Below are 20,217 nucleotides of genomic sequence, written 5' to 3'. Positions count from 1 at the left end.
AAGTTTTCGATTAATCCTCCTCACAAAATAAAGAGGGGAAAAAAGAAAGCCTATAATATAAGAAAGTCTCCATATATTTCGGAGCTCCGTAGTCCCCTCTATGCTGAGTATGCAGCCAGGGAATCAGCATATTTTGATCTGAAAATTTTGGAGGGATTTGGAGGTGAAAGAGTCCCTTTAAAAAGTCATCTGAATCGGTCTGCTACCTCCCTGATGAAGGAAACTGTTTGATTCCAAAACACGTCGGAGTAATTTTGACCCAGAGTGACATCACAACCCGGAGTGCGACTAATTAACAGCACTGATTGGTCCGGACGCCGCCAGCCAGGGCTGTCCCCCGCACAAGGCATATCGCACCAACGGAGAACTTAGAACTGCTATGGTGACGTTGGATTCCATTTCTTGACCTGATGACGCAAGGATAGCAGGTACTTTTTCTTCCAACTGGGAACATTATCCACATTTAGGATTGGTGCTTTTTATACATTCCAGTGACCTTCCACATAAACCCCTTAACAACAGTGGACGTAAATGTACGTCTTAACACACCATGACGTACATTAACATCCTGTACATGATGCGAGCACCGGACCAGTGCTCGCATCATGTACGGCAGGTCCCGGGTGCTGTCAGCAGCCATGGACCCGTCGGTACTGGCAGACATCAGCGATCGCACTGATGTCCACCATTAACCCCTCAGATGCTGTGTTCTATACAGAGGGATCCAATCATCCAACATGGCGGACGGAGGTCCCTTCGCATCCTCATGACGTCACGCCCCCTCCCATAGACTTGCCTTGAAGGGGTGGGGCATGATGTCATGAGGGGGCGGGGCTATGACATCACGAGCTCCCGGATGAGCAGCGGTGTACTCCTGTAAAGATCATGGCCCTGATTTACTAAGAGTGTTCTGTAGGTTTCTTTGTGGGTTTTAATTCCCTACAATTTTTTTTTCCATGGTATTTACTATGGTTTCCCTACATTTTCCACTTTTCCCTACATTTTGCTTTTTTTTTACACATGCTCTGATCTCTCGGGTTTTCCTCAGCTCAAATCCACTAAATTTTCAGTGGAAACCTTAGTAAATATGTTGGGTTTTTGTGAAAATGTCAGGAACACGCCCCTTTTCTGTGACCACGCCCCCTTTCCCCCCGATGACCACAACCCGACAAAACATGTTGGGTTTGCAATAGTAAATGAGGGCCAATGTGCACTAAAATTTGCCGAATTTCCAAGCTGAATTTTTCGGCATTATTTGGCCCAGAAATTCCGCCATGTGACCATAGCCTCACTCCCCCCTATCTGGCCCCAATCTTCAGACCTAAACAGCTATGAGAGATTTTCTATATCACTTTATTCTCACTTTGTTCTATTTCTACATTCACGCTCTTTTTGGCGTAGTCATTGTCCACAAGAACATCCTACACATCGCGTCCTCTCCCCCCCTCCGACCATCGTTGGATATATTAGTCTTTTATGGTGTTTGGTCACAGTTGTCCTTCTTGGGATCGGGGACACAGCAGTCTCATCCACGTCCATATTACTGTCTGACACAGACACGTCTCTTTCGATGCCGGAACCACGGATGTTATTCTAGAACAAGAACGTTAAGTTGTCAGATGTGACCGGACATTGCTGTACATCACACATAGGATCCATAACATCCCATTAAAATGATGTATTATTTATGGTTCTATTTAGGATTGTAATATGTTACAGTCCGTAACATCTATAGAACCTGAGATATGTCAGATGATCAGACATTCTGGATTATTAAAGGGGTACTCCGGTGGGAAAAAAAAATTATATCAACTGGTTCCAGAAAGTTAAACAGATTAGTAACTTACTTTGATTAAAAAATCTTTATCCTTTCAGTACTTATCAGCTGCTGTATGCTCCACAGGAAAATGTGTAGTTTTTTTTCCTGTCTGACCACAGTGCTCTCTGCTGCCACCTCTGTCCATATCAGCAAATCCCCATAGCAAACCTCTCCTGCTCTGGACAGTTCCTGACACGGACAGAGGTGTCAGCAGAGAGCACTGTGGTCAGACTGGAAAGAACAACACAACTTCCTGAAATGAAATCTATATAAAATGTAGTTCTCTTCTAGAAGAAACTCATGTGGTTTGGCTAATATGCCTGGTCATGTTTAAGAGCAGTGTTTTCCAGCTACAACTCCCAAAAAATATTATTTTATTTATTTTATTTTTTTTAGAAATCATGGCTTATACAAAAAAACACTAGGGGTCCCCAAACCATCCAGAACATAGGGGGAGATTTATCAAAACCTGTGCAGAGGAAAAGTTGCCCATAGCAACCAATCAGATTTCTTCTTTCATTTTTAACAAGGCCTCTGCAAAATGAAAGAAGCGATCTGATTGGTTGCTATGGGCAACTAGGCACCTTTTCCTCTGCACAGGTTTTGATAAATCTTCCCCATAGTCCTGTCTGACTGCAGCATCATCCTTGTCCCAGCTGAAGCACAGGCTGGGATAAAGTCCAGGAAGTGAGGGCGGGACTAGCACTCCTCTGTGCTCTCTCCTGTCCTATCAGACTGCAGCATGAAAACAGAGAGGAGGGGGGGGTTACAGAGCAGCCTGCAGTGATAGGATAAAGAGACCCAGCACAGCACAGCAAACTCAGGGAGGAAGTGAATGCATTGTGAGTTAGGGCGGACTCAGTGCTTGCCCTGGACACGCCTCTTCCTGAGCAGTGGATGTCAGAATGAGTGAGCAGCAGAACAGAGGGATTTGTGAACCAAATACAGACACATAGGGGGAGATTTATCAAAACCTGTGCAGAGGAAAAGTTGACCAGTTACCCATAGCAACCAATCAGATCGCTTCTTTCATTTTTGAAAAGGCTTTTGAAAATGAAAGCAGCGATCTGATTGGTTGCTATGGGTAACTGGTCAACTTTTCCTCTGCACAGGTTTTGATAAATCTCCCCCATAGTTTTAGAGCACCCGTCAGCTTCATGTGTACCTATAGAAAGCTAGATCTGAAAATAGGTAAGTGGTAGAGTAAAGTAGTAGGCCACAGGTTGTGGAACACTGGCCTAAATGATAGGTCTACCTGTATTGGTATTTTCCAACCAGTGTGACTCCAGCTGTTGCAAAACTACAACTCCCAGCATGCCTGGACAGCCGTTGGCTGTCCGGGCATGCTGGGAGTTGTAGTTTTGCAACAGCTGGAGGGACACTAGTTTGGAAACATTGCTTTAAAGGGATGCTCCCCCTATTCAAGGGATACTCCCCTATAACTGCTAGGAGTTGAAGTTTTGCAACAACTGAAGGCACACTGCTTGGAAAACTCTGATCTAATAGTGCCACCTACATCCAATAGGTGGCACTATTCAGTCAACTTCCTTCCTTAAAGGGGTACTCCACTGGAAAACTGTTTTTTTTTTTTTTTTTTTTAATCAACCGGTGCCAGAAAGTTAAACAGATTTGTAAATTACTTCTATTAAAAAATCTTAACCCTTCCAGTACTTATCAGCTGCTGTTATGATCCATAGGAAGTTATTTTCTTTTTGAATTTCTTTTCTGTCTGACCACAGTGCTCTCTGCAGACACCTCTGTCCCTGTCAGGAACTGTTTAGAGCAGGAGAGGTTTTCTATGGGGATTTGCTCCGACTCTGGACAGTTCCTAAAATGGACAGAGGTGTCAGCCGAGAGCACTGTGGTCAGGCAGAAAGGAAATTCAAAAAGAAAAGAACTTCCTGTGGATCATACAGCAGCTGATAAGTACTGGAAGGGTTAAGATTTTTTTAATAGAAGTAATTTACCAATCTGTTTAACTTTCTGGCTTCAGTTTATTTAAAAAAAAAAAATGTTTTCTAGTGGAGTACCCCTTTAAAGGGGTACTCCACTGCTAGACATCTTATTCCCTATCCAAAGGATAGGGGATAAGATGTCTGATCGCGGGGGTCCCGCCGCTGGGCCCCCCTGCAGCACTCTGCGTTTTAAACAAACGCCAGGTTCCTGCAGCACTGTTCGTGACGTCACGTCACACCTCCTCCATTCATGTCTATGGGAGGGGGCATGTCGGTCGAACAGAATGGAGGGGGCGTGATGTCACGAGGGGCGTGGCCGTGACATCACCATCATGGCCTCCTGCTCTGAGCGTTCTGAACAAAATGTTCATAATGTTGGAGCATCGGACTACCCCTTTAAGGGGGTACTTCGCCCATAGACATCTTATACCCTATCCAAAGGATAGGGGATAAGATGTCTGATTGTGGGGGTCCCGTCCCCCCGCGATCTCCCTGCTACACCTGGCGTCACGAGCCTCCGCCCCGCATCACCAGTCATCTGGTACTGAGCGAAACGTCTGGGGTGCCGCAGCATAGAATGGGGATAAGATGTCTAGGGGCGGAGTACCCCTTTAATAAGAACCAGCACCCCCCCCAGAGCTATATATATATATATATATATATATATATATATATATATATATATTACACTAAAATATAATTCTGCTTTTACTCAGCTTTTAACTTTATGTCTTACTTTCTAACTATTTTTTTTAGAGTATTCTTAGAATTCACAATGAGATGTAGAGACCCAGGTGTCCGAAAAAATGTCCGCCCAGAAAACACAGGCGGACATTCCGCAAAAAAGTGGGGGCGCCGGCTGCACTCTGAATCTCTTGCCGGAATTTGGTCGGAAGTTCTCAGTGTGAACAGGCCCCTTAGTGAGGCAACTAATCCACGACGGGTCAAGGGCCTGCAGGGTCACAGGGGGCAGAATATCTCACCATCGCCCCCTAGTGAGGAATGGAGAATGGCGCAAAGACCGTAAGATGTAAGCGTCACAGGTGGTACACGGAGGTAACACAGCGGGATGTCATTTGCTAACAGACAGCTCCCACGCCGCTTCCTCTTCGATGTCCTCATACATTGGGTAAGATGCCGTTCTGTATCGTCGCTCTGTCCTCCGCCTTTATGACCTATTTATCATTTTATTAATAGAACGCGACTTGTAATAAAGAGACAGGAAGTCGCCGTGATGACGATGATGAAGAGGATGTGGGATAATAATATGAAATATTGAGAATGTGACCCGGCATAAACCTTTATGGTTGGACCCATGGATATAGATCAGTGTTTTCCAACCCATGTGCCTCCAGCTGTTGCAAAACTACAACTCCCAGCATGCCCAGACAGCAGAAGGCTGTCTGGGCATGCTGGGAGTTGTAGTTTTGCAACAGCTGGAGGCGCACTGTTTAGAAAACACTGATCTATATCCATGGGTGGGAAAAATATGGACGTTTTTGGTGATTTTCGGAGATGTAAATTGACTTTTTTTGAGCCATAAACCTTTATGGTTGGACCCATGGATATAGATCAGTGTTTTCCAACCCATGTGCCTCCAGCTGTTGCAAAACTACAACTCCCAGCATGCCCAGACAGCCAAAGGCTGTCTGGGCATGCTGGGAGTTGTAGTTTTGCAACAGCTGTAGGCACACTGTTTGGAAAACACTGATCTATATCCATAGGTGGGAAAAATATGGCTGTTTTGGGTGGTTTTCGGAGATGTAAATTGACTTTTTTTGAGCCATAAACCTTTATGGTTGGACCCATGGATATAGATCAGTGTTTTCCAACCAATGTGCCTCCAGCTGTTGCAAAAGTACAACTCCCAGCATGCCCAGACAGCCGAAGGCTGTCTAGACATGCTGAGAGTTGTAGTTTTGCAACAGCTGGAGGCGCACTGGTTGGGAAACACCAAAAAAAAAAAAAATATATATATATATATATATATATATATATATATAGGCCTATCATTTAGGTTTGACCCCCACAATGAGACACTTATCCCCTGTTCTGTGGATGGGGGATAAGATTATCTAAAGTGGAGTACCCCTTTAATTTTTATAATAGGTTTGAATATCAGGAGATGGGTGGGATTATACAGGCGGGGGGGGGGGGGGGGGTACAATCACAAACCCTGTAAAACATTCACAAACCCTGACCGTACAATCTCGCACATCACCTGATCTCATTATTTAAATTAAGTTCACGCCCATCTGACTATTCCCCGAATTGTCAGACAAATTTTAAACCCTCATATCTCAGGGAATGGAAGGGCGGATGAAGATCCTCAAGGGTTCCCTAAATTAGTTAATCTCCTCTTTGATTTTAGTCAGAGTGGAAACCAAGGGACCTGTTCTCATTAAAGTCAGTAGAATTCAGAGGGAAAAATATGTCCGTTTTTGGTGGTTTTCGGAGATGTAAATTGACTTTTTTTGAGCCAGTGGTCCAAAAAAAAAAAACTTAAAGGTGTTATCCAGGAAAAAACTTTTTTTTATATATCAACTGGCTCCAGGAAGTTAAACAGTTTTGTAAATTACTTCTATTAAAAAATCTTAATCCTTTCAGTACTTATGAGCTGCTGAAGTTGAGTTGTTCTTTTCTGTCTAAGTGCTCTCTGATGACACGTGTCTCGGGAACTGCCCAGTTTAGAAGCAAATCCCCATAGCAAACCTTTTCTACTCTGTGCAGTTCCCGAGACAAACAGAGATGTCAGCAGAGAGCACTGTTGCCAGACAGAAAAGAACAACTCAACTTCAGCAGCTGATAATTATTGAAAGGAATAAGATTTTTTAATAGAAGTAATTTACAAATCTGTTTAACTTTCTGGAGCCAGTTGATATAAAAAAATTTTTTTTTCCTGGAATACCCCTTAAGGGTACATTCCCACACGGCGTATTTGCTGCTGCGTATTTTATTTTCTCTGTTGAAGTCAATGGGTAGGAAAATACGCAGCACCAAATACGCAGCAAATACGCAGCAAAATACGTCGTGTGGGAACGTACCCTTAATCTCCTCTTCCATTCTAGTCAGAGTGGGAACCAAGGGACCTGTAGTAGAATTCAGTGGGAAAAATATGGCCATTTTTGGTGGTTTTCGGAGATCCAATGGTCCCAAAAAAACTCAATTGGCTTACACTCTTACCTACCTTGTGTTCCCGATTCCTTGAATGTTTTCTACAATAGGATGCCAAGAATAAAATTAGAGACAGGGCCATAAAATAGATTAAAAGTATCACCGTGATTGAAGGTGTGGGGTATATCTGCTCATACAGCCATTGTATGTATGTAAGCATATTGGGGGCACGGCTAATGTCTCGCGTTAATTCTTCTGGAAACAAGTCGTATCCAATAGTCGCCCATAAAGGACGAACGGCACCAACTGAGGGGTTAGGACATGGGGGAGACATGTTACAGCGCATACAAGATGGAGGGACAGACCCTATAAACCTGCATGCCACATCTGGTTGTTACATCAGGATCATATTCTGCTCGTGGCGTTACCTAGGGGGAGAGTTATAAAACTGTCAATAAAAAGGGAAGCCATCTTGGTTGTCCATAGCAACCAATCAGAGCAGCATTCATTTCCAGCAAGGCTGTTGAAAATCAAAAGCTGCGCCGTGATTGGCTGCTGTGAGAAACATCATGTGACCCCCGGCATTCAGTTAGCAACAGGTTTACGTGGCCTCCGTGGGTCCAAAAAAAGAGGGGCGGGGGGGGGGGGGGAAATGGTGGAATAATTATATTATTATTATGATGTTTCATTAACTTTACTTTGTTTGCGTGTCATGTTGTTAATAAAGTTAACTGTCTCCAGGTGACTTCTTGTTGTTAATAAAGTTAACTGTCTCCGGGTGACGTCTTGTTGTTAATAAAGTTAACTGTCTCCGGGTGACGTCTTGTTGTTAATAAAGTTAACTGTCTCAGGGTGACGTCTTGTTGTTAATAAAGTTAACCGTCTCCCAGCGACTACTTGTTGTTCATAAAGTTAACTGTTTCTGGAGACTACTTGTAAATAAAGTTAACCACGCAAAAAACGTAGAAGAGACAGATGCGACTCTATACGTAGTAATACTGTATACAGCCTGCTCCTTAATAAATTACTATATACTGGTTAGACACATGGTCAGTGTTACCCAGGAGTCACATGATGTGCGTAAGGGTCACATGACAGATGTCCAGTTTAGTCCTATTCACTTGGCCTATGGCAGTGGTCTTCAAACTGTAAACCCCCAGATGTTGCAAAACTAGAACTCCCAGCATGCTGGAAGTTGTAGTTTTGCAGCATCTAGAGATGTTTTATTATGTCTTACGGCAGCCGCATGGATCATAGGAAACAGTATTGTAGAGCTGACCCTATTGACATCTGAGGGAGAATGTTGTGGGCATGCTATGTGAACTGTGCAGACATAAATGTATGGGGAGGTGGGAGACTCCTAGAGCAAGCTTGGCGAAATGCGTCGGAGTGTGAGGTGAGGGGACATCCTGGAGTATACTGTGATGTCCCGGTACCGTATTGCATACAGTACCTAGTGCAGAGATCCCCAAAGTCAGAGTAACTATGTTCAGGTAGGGTTCCTCAGGTGGGACAACCCCTAGTCGCCTCTCCTAAAGTTTATCTCTAATAATAAGTCATGTATATATTTAATAATATATATATATATATATATATATATATATATATTATAGCAATGTATAGTACTTACCTTGTTCAGCGTTGCAGGACCTTTGGTCATGTGACCATGCTAATAACCTCTATGGTATGTTGTAGGACCTTTGAAGGTCCTTGGGTCACGTGTTACCCACAAGTCTCTGTAATGGTGATTGACATCAGTATGGACCAATTAGCGTTAGTCCAGCCCCTGCCCATATAAGGGAGCTGCGTCCAATTATCGCTCTCTTGGGTTGCTGCTCTCGTGGATGCCGGACTAACAGGACGGTTCTGCACAACTTTCAGAGACACGCTAGGCCTTAAAAACCTGCCGGCCTCAGCTGAACCTAAACCGTGAGTTCAAATCTAAATCCCTGCTAATGCTAGCGTGACTACTGGACCCCAACTAACCCCTAAATCCAGTGGAACAGCGCACTGTACTGAAAGAAGGCAGGAGAAAGTCCAGCATACGAAACTCCAACATCAACTTTATTCGGCAATAAAAGCAGGTACAAAACGGTGACACACCATCAGATAGACATCTGGATGCGTTTCGGGTGGATATACCACCCTTTATCTCAGATACTTTTTTCAGCCCATCATGGTTTCCTTAAATAAGGAAAAAATTCCAGGGGGCGGAAACTTCCTGTCTAGCAGCTTCACTTGTGAACACAATCGTAAGAGATACACATATAAAATAGCCATGATAGACATGACTTGAAATAAAAAAACATGAATAGGGAAAACATGAAAAGAAAAGAAAAATGTACATATACACTGTATACATCTATATATATGGTACTTAAAAAAGTCAAATGTCCCCTTTAAGGCTGCCAACGTCATGACTTGAACTTCCATCAAAGGTTTAGATTTCTTACAGCTTCAGCCAGCAGACAGAGTTACAAGCTGCTTTAAAGGGGTACTCCGCCCCTAGACATCTTATCCCCTATCCAAAGGATAGGGGATAAGATGTCAGATCGCCGGGGTCCCGCTGCTGGGGACCCCGGGGATCGCTGCTGCAGCACCCCGCTATCATTACTGCGCAGAGCGAGATCGCTCTGCACGTAATGACGGGCAATACAGGGGCCGGAGCATTGTTACGTCACGGCTCCGCCCCTCGTGACGTCACGGCCCGCCCCGTCAATAAAAGTCTATGGCAGGGGGCGTGGCGGTCATCAGTCTATGGCAGGGGACGGGCCGTGATGTCATGAGGGGCGGAGCCATGAGGTCACGCTGCTCCGGCCCCTGTATCGCCCGTCATTACGCACAGAGCGAACTCACTCTGTGCAGTAATGATGGCGGGGTGCCGCAGCGGCGATCCCCGGGGTCCCCAGCAGCGGCAACGCGGCGATCTGACATCTTATCCCCTATCCTTTGGATAGGGGATAAGATGCCAGGGGCGGAGTACCCCTTTAAAGGGGTACTCACGTCACACTTCGTCCCTCAATGCAAGCCTATGGGAGGGGGCGTGACAGCTGTCACGCCCCCTTCCATAGGCTTGCATTGAGGGGCGGAGTGTGACATCACACGCCGCCGGCCCTGTGGTCACCGGTAATCAGACCCGGAGCGAACACGCTCCAGGGACTGATTTTAACTGGGGTGCTGCGTGCAAGATCTCGGGGGTCCCCAGCGGCAGGACCCCCGCGATCAGGCATCTTATCCCCTATCCTTTGGATAGGGGATAAGATGTCTAAGCGCCGGAGTAGCCCAGTGTCGAGCTGTCTTCAGCACCTGTGCTGATTTTGGCCACACTGAAAACCAGGACTGTCCAGGAAGGGAATGAAAGGCCCCACTATCATCCTGCCTTTTACTCTGCAAAAATCCAGGCCTGAAAATAGACTTTACCAAAGTTCTAAGCAGCTATGGTTTGCTTGGGATTTCACACTATCACCCAGCTTTCCCTGGATAAGATACGCACTTCTTGAAAAATATAACGATCCCCGGCCTCCATTCCTGACAGTAACTCCCACTGATGATACAATTACTAGATGTCTATTACTATGTGTTGCTATTGTGCATGTTGTCTCCACACACTTGTGTAACCATGAAATATCAGTCACGTCATTGTAAACCAGTTTTTAGCACAGAGTGATACAATGTTGCAACCAGGAAATTCGGATCGTCAGTTTGAATGGCGGCGGATACTTCCTGTTCTGTCAGATCGGCTGGTGACATGTGTCGGAGCATTGCAACACAGTCCGTTACCTAACAAGCCCCAGGAAATATTCCTGAATTTTGACTCATTTTTGGTTCTTCAAATTGTGTAAAAAATAGAAGTTTATCGATACAATATCTGAGGTTTTGGTGCATTGTTTTACCAATCTTAAAGGGGTATTCCAGGAAAAACTTTTTTTTTATATATCAACTGGCTCCAGAAAGTTAAACAGATTTGGAAATTACTTCTATTAAAAAAAAATCTTAATCCTTTCAGTACTTATGAGCTGCTGAAGTTGAGTTGTTCTTTTCTGTCTAAGTGCTCTCTGATGACACCTGTCTCGGGAACTGTCCGGAGTAGAAGCAAATCCCCATAGCAAACCTCTTCTACTCTGTGCAGTTCCCGAGACAAGCAGAGATGTCAGCAGAGAGCACTGTTGCCAGACAGAAAACAATAACTCAACTCCAGCAGCTGATAATTATTGGAAGGATTAAGATTTTTTAATAGAAGTAATTTACAAATCTATTTAACTTTCTTGAGCCAGTTGATATATATATATATATATATATATATATATATATATATATTTATATAATACCCCTTTAATTACTGGAATACCCCTTTAATTACTTTCCTAACATGTTTTGCAATTGATGTTTGATTGTATGGTTTTTTTTTTGTTGTTTTTTTACAGAAGCCAAATTTGCCTTAAAATCTTATATCAGCTTCATCCAGCAGACGATCGCGGACCCGGAGAAAGTTCACGGGAAACTTCATAAAGATGACAAGGTCAGAAAATCATCACTAATGTGTTATCCTAGAACCCGATGACCTCTTACCTGATAGAAAACGCCAAATTCTACTAAAAGTAAAAATGAACATCAAACATCAAACTAGGCTTTGCAGTATTGTAAAACACACACATAACTAAATAAATAAATAAATAAATAAAAATAATATATATATATATATATATATATATATATATATATATATATACAGTATATAAAGAAAATAGCAGAGTAGCAGCACACCAAACAAAAACTAAAAAATTAGTTGGTGCAAGCGGCCAAAGTTCCTTAGTCAGAGGTACGGATCCAGACAAGAGCAAAATAAATGGTAGCTTTATTCCATGTGGCAATACAAATGCAACGTTTCGGCTGCCATGGCAGCCGAAACGTTGCATTTGTATTGCCACATGGAATAAAGCTACCATTTATTTTTTAAAGGGGTTATCCAGGAAAAAAAAATGTTTATATCTCAACGGGCTCCAGAAAGTTAAACAGATTTGTATATTACTTCTATTAAAAAATCTTAATCCTTTCAGTACTTATGAGCTTCTGAGGTTAAGGTTGTTCTTTTCTGTCTAAGTGCTCTCTGATGACACGTGTCTCGGGAAACGCCCAGTTTAGAAGCAAATCCCCATAGCAAATCTCTTCTAAACTGGGCGTTCCCCGTGACAGGTGTCATCAGAGAGCACTTAGACAGAAAAGAACAACCTTAACTTCAGAAGCTCATAAGTACTGAAAGGATTAAGATTTTTTAATAGAAGTAATTTACAAATCTGTTTAACTTTCTGGAGCCAGTTGATATATATTAAAAAAAGTTTTTTCCTGGAATACCCCTTTAACTGCATTTTTGAGTGCTGCAGCCATTTTTTGCTCATAAAAAAGTTGTCCAAAGAAGGTGTCCAAACTTTTGGTCTGTACTGTGTATGTGTATATATATATATATATATATATATATATATATATATATATATTTATATGCATTTATATCTATTTTATACTATATATATATATATATATATATATATATATATATATATATATATATATACACATACAGACACAAAAAACTAAAATATTGGCCCTGATTTACTGAGTGTTGTGTAGTTTTCTTTGTGGTTTTTTTTCCCCAACTAATATTTTTCCACGGTATTTACTAATGTTTCCCTAGGTTTTTTTTGTTTTTTTTTTAGTTTTTGTTTTTTTACACATGTTCTGGTCCGTGGGGTTTTCCTCACCTCAAATCGACTACATTTTCTGTGGAAACTCTAGTAAATATCGTATGTTGGGTTTTTCTAAAATGTCAGGGAAAAGCCCCCTTTTTTGGTGACCACTTCCCTTTTTTGGGGGGGTTTTCTCAGTAAAAATTAAGAGTTGGTCAGATTCTAGATTTTTTTCGCACAAATTCTGGTGCAGACAGAAATTCTGGGACAGTGCGCCAAATTCTCCTACACAACCCGATTTACAATAGTAAATCAGGGCCATTTTATATATATATATATATATATATATATATATATATATATATATATACACTGCTCCCAAAAAATAAAGGGAACACTTAAACAACACAATGTAACTCCAAGTCACTGACACTTCTGTGAAATCCCACTGTCCACTCAGTCCCGTTGAGGCGGTTTAGTCCCGTGCTTCTGGTCCCATTTCGGGCGTGCTGACTACCAAATACTCTAACTTGGCGGTTCAAAAAACTATCATTGCGGTGTAAACACGGTCTACCTGCCTATATAATCCACTTACTCACTCTAGCTCCGGTTATAACTAATGAGCGGCGTGGGTGGAGCTACGCACATATACTTCCGCTCATGACCGGAAGCTACGTCAGACCGGACCGGAAGCTACGTCAGACCGGACCGGAAGCTACGTCAGACCGGACCGGAAGCTACATCAGACAGCGGCTCCCTGCGCTACATGCAGGTCGGTGCATCGCCGCTGTCCACGCTACAGAACCGTGAGTAATAATAGAGGAATGTATATACCGTATTTTTTGCCCTATAGGACGCACCGGCGTATAAGACGCACCCAATTTATAGGTGCAAAATCTAAAAAAAAATAAAGATTTTGAACCCAATAGTGGTCTTCAACCTGCGGACCTCCAGATGTTGCAAAACTACAACTCCCAGCATGCCCGGACAGCCGTTGGCTGTCCGGGCATGCTGGGAGTTGTAGTTTTGCAACATCTGGAGATCCGCAGATTGAAGACCACTGCATAGGAGGTAATACTCACGTGTCCCCGCCGCTCCGGACCCGTCACCGCTGCCCTGGATGTCGCTCCATCGCTGTCGCCGTGTCCCTGTCGCTCCGAAACGTCTCTGCTGCAGGCCGGGTATCCTCGCTCTCCGTCGCCGCCATCACGTCGTTACGCACGCCGACACACGTACGCGACGACGTGATGACGAGGAAGGAGAGCGCCGGCCATACAGGGGATCCCTGAATGGAGAAGACACCGAGGAGGCAGGTAAGGTCCCTCCCGGTGTCCTGTAAGCACTAACCCGGCTATTCAGTCAGGCTGTTCGGGACGCCGTGATTTCACCGCGGCGCTCCCGAACAGCCCGACTGAACAGCTGGGTTAGTGTCACTTTCCCTTCAGACGCGGCAGTCAGCTTTGATCCCAGCGTCTGAAGGGTTAATATAGGGCATCACCGCGATCGGTGATGTCCTGTATTAGACGCGGGTCCCGGCCGTTGATGGCCGTAGGGACCGCCGCGATAGGGGTGTATTCGCAGTATAAGACGCACCGACTTTTCCCCCCAGTTTTGGGGAAGAAAAAGTGCGTCTTATACGGCGAAAAATACGGTATACGCTTCCTCTTTCTTTATCCACAGGGCGAGCACTGAACGGGCTTGTGCCTGTCCCACTTTTGTCTTTGCAGGTCCAATGACGGCACTCCTGAAAAGTAAAGAACTGGCTACAACACTGTAGTATTTGTTACTTGTGCATATTCTTTCCTCCACAGGTTGGGGAATTAAATCCCCTTATGCCCGAATACATGATTACTGCCTATGAAGTGTTGCTAGTTCTCAACAGGTTGAAGCTAATTAATTATTTTACACTTATTCCCATGAAGGGCTGTTTATTTGTGGTATAAATCATCCTGAATGTGAATAACCCCCCTGATGACGCCTGGCTATACAGTGAGGCAGAAACACGTTGGTGGTTGTAATCATTTATATACTGACCCATAATCTGTCCCTGCTGGGGCAATGGGCCGGTGCTGACATTTGTAAAGACTAGTACTGGTGATAGTGGGGGGTTTATCACTACCCGACTATCTAATGGACTAGCATCTAAACCGCAATTTGTATCTATTAGTTTGCATTTTTGGGGTGCACAGGCACTTTATAAATTTTGGAATAAATCGTTAAAAGTTATATTTTAGCACACCCTGAGCACATTTATAATTTATGTTCTTCTATAATTAAATCCCACTGTCCACTCAGGAAGAACACTGATTGACAATCAATTTCACATGGAACAGACAACAGGTGGAAATTATAGGCAATTAGTAAGACAGCCCCAATAAAGGAGTGGGTCTGCAGGTGGTGCCCACAGACCACTTCTCAGTTCCTATGCTTCTTTGCTGATGTTTTGATCACTTTTGAATGCTGGCGGTGCTTTCACTCTAGTGGTAGCATGAGACAGAGTCTACAACCCACACAAGTGGCTCAGGTAGTGCAGCTCATCCAGGATGGCACATCAATGCGAGCTGTAGCAAAAAGGTTTGATGTGTCTGTCAGCGTAGTGTCCAGAGCATGGAGGCGCTACCAGGAGACAGGCCAGTACATCAGGAGACGTGGAGGAGGCCATAGGAGGGCAACAACCCAGCAGCAGGACCGCTACCTCCACCTTTGTGCAAGGAGGAGCACTGCCAGAGCCCTACAAAATGACCTCCAGCAGGCCACAAATGTGCATGTGTCCACTCAAACGGCAAGAAACAGACTCCATGAGGGTGGTATGAGGGCCCGACGTCCACAGGTGGGGGTTGGGGTTACAGCCCAACACAGTGCAGGATGTTTGGCATTTGCCAGAGAACACCAAGATTGGCAAATTTGCCACTGGCTCCCTGTGATCTACACAGATGAAAGCAGGTTCACACTGAGCACATGTGACAGAGTCTGGAGACGCCGTGTAGAACGTTCTGCTGCCTGCAACATCCTCCAGCATGATCGGTTTGGCGGTGGGTCAGTAATGGTGTGGGGTGTAATTTCTTTGGGGGCCGCACAGCCCTCCATGTGCTTGCCAGATGTAGCCTGACTGCCATTATGTACCGAGATGAGATCCTCAGACCCCTTGTGAGACCATATGCTGGTGCGGTTGGCCCTGGGTTCCTCCTAATACAAGACAATGCTAGACCTCATGTGGCTGGAGTGTGTCAGCAGTTCCTGCAAGAGGAAGGCATTGATGCTATGGACTAGCCGCCCGTTCCCCTGAATCCGATTGAGCACATCTGGGACGTCTTGCTCCATCAACCACAGACTGTCCAGGAGTTGGCGGATGCTTTAGTCCAGGTCTGGGAGGACATCCCTCAGGAGACCATCCTCCACCTCATCAGGAGCATGTCCAGGCATTGTAGGGAGGTCATACGGGCACGTGGAGGCCACACACACTACTGAGCCTCATTGTGACTTGTATTAAGGACATTACATAAAGTTGGATCAGCCTGTAGTGGGGTTTTCCACTGTGATTTTGAGTGTGACTCCATATCCAGACCTCCATGGGTTAATACATTTGATTTCCATTGATAATTTTTGAGTGATTTTGTTGTCAGCGCATTCAACTATGTAAAGACGAAAGTATTTCATACGATTATTTCATTCATTTAGATCTAGGAGGTGTTATCTTTATTTATTTTTTGATGTTTCGTGTGTAGATATAATTTTTTTTTACCTTTTATATTTATACTGTGTGTATGTATATTGGTGTTTTTCTGCCGTTTTTTTCCCCCCCACCAATTATTAAATACAAATCCTTGAGTCACGCAATGAAAGCATCACATGACTTGTAATAAGGAAAACACATAATATTAATGTGTGTCCCAACCAATGCGCCTCCAGCTGTTGCAAAACTACAACTCTCAGCTTGTTGGGAGTTGTAGTTTTACAACAGCTGGAGGTGCACCAGTTGGGAAACGCTGGTCTCTACTGATATATACTATTTTAGTAGGAGAAAAATTAGGAAAAACACCCAACAAATGTGTGTTCATAGCCTAAGACTGAAAAACTCCCCCCCCCCCATACACGTGCATGCTCTGCTTAGCAGAGCATGCATATACTCTGAATGGTGATAAGGGAGTAAAGCCTCGAACTCAGAGGAGCAACCACCACCATGCTGTGTATTTGCAGAAATAGAACACATGGACAGGGATAGTTCTATTGGGAGCCATAGATCCCACATTAAGGCTATGTTCACATGGTGGATTTTCCAAGCGGAATTACCCGGGAATATTCCACTCAGAAATTCTGCTGCAGCAAATTCCCATTGATTTCAGTGGGATTCTGCTCCACAGGAATTTCTGCCATGGAAATCCGGATTCCGGCATCCGCAGAAAGACTAGGCTTGTCTATATTTTGTGCGGATTCCGCTTGGAAATGCATTGCCGTCTATGAGACTGCGCATTTCCTAGCGGTCCTAGTGACCACCGGATTATTCAAACGTGCGGACCCATCCATTCGTGTTTACCGGGACAACATTCCGCACATTTTCGGTCATGTGAACATAGCCTTACTGTGAATCCACATATCAATCTCACCGTATAGAACAGTGGTCTCCAACCTGCGGACTTCCAAATGTTGCAAAACTACAACTCCCAGCATGCCCGGACAGCCGTTGGCTGTCCGGGCATGCTGGGAGTTTTAGTTTTGCAACATCTGGAGGTCCGCAGGTTGGAGACCACTGGTCTAGAAGATGACGTTCCAGTGTAGCAGGTCTTGTGGCCACCAGTTTGTGACTGCACAATACAAATCCGCTTTCTTCCCTTTAGAACCAGGCGCTCGTCGCTTGCAAAGCAAAAAACGAATGGCTGCAGAACGCCAAGGACCCGACGACGCAGGACTTCGTGGATCAGAAGCGTCAGCTGGAGGACGCAGTCCAGGCCGTCTTCACTAAGCTGAATACACCACGTAAGAAGCCTCTGTAGAGGAATAGTCATAGGGGTGTGCTGGGAGTTGTAGTGCAACACCTAGGAAAGCTGCAGGTTGGAAGACATTGTTTTAGAGCAGTGTTTTCCAAGCAGCGTGCCTCCAACTGTTGCTAAACTACAATTCCCAGCATGCCCAGACAGCCGTTTTGCAACAGCTGGAGGCACACTGTTTGGACAAGTGTGCGGGTGACGCAGCCAATGGCAGTCTGGGAGTTTTTTTTTTTTTTTTTAGACAGCTGGAGCCACCGATCTATATCCTCATCCTTGCTGGGCCACAATTGCAACAACCCATGCCCTGTACACACCTTATCCCACATCCTCATTGTCATCGCAGCGACTTCCTGTCTTTTTTTTTTTTTTTTTACATGTCACATCCTATTAATAAAGTTATAAATAGGTCATAAAAAGGTCAACGGCTGTTTAAGCATGCCGGGAGCTGCTGAGACAACACCACACAGACAATGAAAGGACTACACAACGTCCTTTTGAGGGTGAAATACACGAACATGCTGAAGCCAGTACAATTTGTGATAACACTATATAAGTTATAAATATCTTGGGGTGATAGCTTTATTTAACCCCTTAACGACCTGGGCTGTGTATATATGACGCGGTCGTGCAGCAGGTCTATGAAGCAAGGACCTGGGCTCACTTCATATCTGTTCTGTCTCGGCTGCTATCAGCGGCTAATGCCGGACACAAACAATAGAGCTTATGACTGCCATTAACCCTTTAGACCCCCCCCCCCCCCCCCCCGATCAAAGATGATAGTGTCTAAAATGGAGATGTCCATCAGCTGAGTGGACAGGGAGGGCTTCATGGCTCCAGTCAGCCTCAGCAGGCCGGAGCAGCAAAGCGCCAATAACAATGATCAAGGCTATGCTGTGGCATAGCATTGATCAGTATATGTAATCAAAAGATTGCATGGTTTGGCCCCATATAAGGACAAAAAAATAAAGTGTAAAAAAATAAAAATAGGTAGTGTACCTGTTGTCAACAAAAATAGATATTTTTTAATCAATGTGTATTACAAATATACATATGATGGTATCATCTACATTATATAAAAAGTTGTTGAAAGGTACACTTTAATAAAAGTGAATTAACCCCTTCCTAATATGTTTGAATCACCCCTCTCTTCCCATTAATAAAAAAAATCATGTTGTAAACAAAAATTGTTGTATCGCCACATGCGTAAATGTCTGACCTATAAAAAAAAAAAAATATATATAATGTTAATGAAACCGCACAGTCAATGGCGTATAGGTAGAAAAAAAAAAAAAATACCAAAGTCCAGAACTGTATTTGTGTTCACTTTGTATACCTTAAAAAAAAATATATAAAAATAAAAAAAAAGTATAAAAAAAAAGTATAAAAAAAAAACACGATCAGAAAGTCCAAAAAAAATAAAAAATGATACCAACAAAAACTAGACCACGGCGCAAAAAATGAGCCCTCATGCATCCCTGTATGTGGGAAAAAAAAATAAAAAATTTATAGGTGTCAGAAGGACATTTTTAAACATGCTAATTACCCTACAAAAACGTATAACTTTTTAACCCCTTAACGACGCAGGACGCATATTTACGTCCTGTACCGGCTCCCGCGATATAACGCTGGGTCACACGGTGACCCCTGCCTCATATCGGGTTGGTCCCAGCGGCTAACGGTAGCCGGGATCCGTGGCTAATACCGGACATCACTGATTGCAGTGATGTCCGGTAATAACCCTTTAGACGTTGAAGTTAAAAAAAGTTTAAAATTTTAAAAAAAGCATTCCGGCAGCTCAGTGGGGCTGATCGGGACCACCGCGGTGAAGCCGTGGTGTCCCCCCCCAATCAGCTGTACGGACATGGAGGGTCCCTACCTGCCTCCTCATTGTCAGATTGTCAAATGACTGCTTAGTGTCTGAGATCCAGGCAGGAGCAGTCTAGCACCAAAAACACTGATCAATGCTATGCTTGGGCATATCATTGATCAATGTGGGCAATTGGTGTAATGCATGTTATAGTCCACTATGGGGGCTATAACATTGCAAAAAAAAGAAAAAAAAAAGTTTGTGATTTTAACCCATTCCTTAATAAAAGTTTGAAAAAAATATTATATTATATAATATATATAATATATATATATATATATATATCTCATGTGGTATAAATGTCTGAACTATAAAATATATTGTTAATTAAACTGCATGTTCAATGGGGTACACAAAAAATAAAAAAAATAAAATCATTTTTGGTCACTTTTTATACCATTTAAAAAAAAATGAATAAAAAAGGGATCAAAAAGTCAGATCAAAACAAAAATATTGTTACCGATAAAAACTTCAGATCATGGCACAAAAAATGAGCCCTCATAGGGAAACAGTTATAGGTGTGAGGACATTTTTCAAAGTATTAATTTTGGTGCATGTAGTTATTTTTTTTAGTAGTAAAATAAAAATCAAACCTATATAAGTTGGGTATCCTTGCGACAGTATGGACCATAAGGTGCAATTTTTACCGAAAACTGCACCGTGTAGAAACGCTAGCCGCTAAAAATTATTTCTTTTAAATTTTTTTCTGGTTTCACCGTAGATTTTGTAGTGAAATTATTAATGGCACTACAAAAGTAAAATTGTTGGCGCAAAGAACAAGCCCTCATATGGATTT

At 43.4% G+C, this 20,217-nt stretch overlaps 1 protein-coding gene across 2 annotated transcripts in view; it reads left to right on the top strand.

Annotated features, from left to right (window-relative positions):
* Window positions 1–20,217, top strand: part of ANKRD45 (ankyrin repeat domain 45) — a 41,433-nt gene that overhangs the window by 20,731 nt on the left and 485 nt on the right. For both annotated transcript variants that reach the window (XM_056523273.1, XM_056523274.1), the window contains exons 4-5: window positions 11,313–11,407; window positions 17,405–17,543. In XM_056523273.1, the coding sequence (XP_056379248.1) occupies window positions 11,313–11,407; window positions 17,405–17,543 (234 nt within the window). The remainder of the gene's footprint in view (window positions 1–11,312; window positions 11,408–17,404; window positions 17,544–20,217) is intronic.

The sequence above is a fragment of the Hyla sarda genome, chromosome 6, assembly GCF_029499605.1.
Source record: "Hyla sarda isolate aHylSar1 chromosome 6, aHylSar1.hap1, whole genome shotgun sequence".
NCBI lineage: Eukaryota > Metazoa > Chordata > Amphibia > Anura > Hylidae > Hyla > Hyla sarda.
Note: the sequence above shows the minus strand (reverse complement) of the source record. Positions and strands in the feature narration are given on the sequence as shown.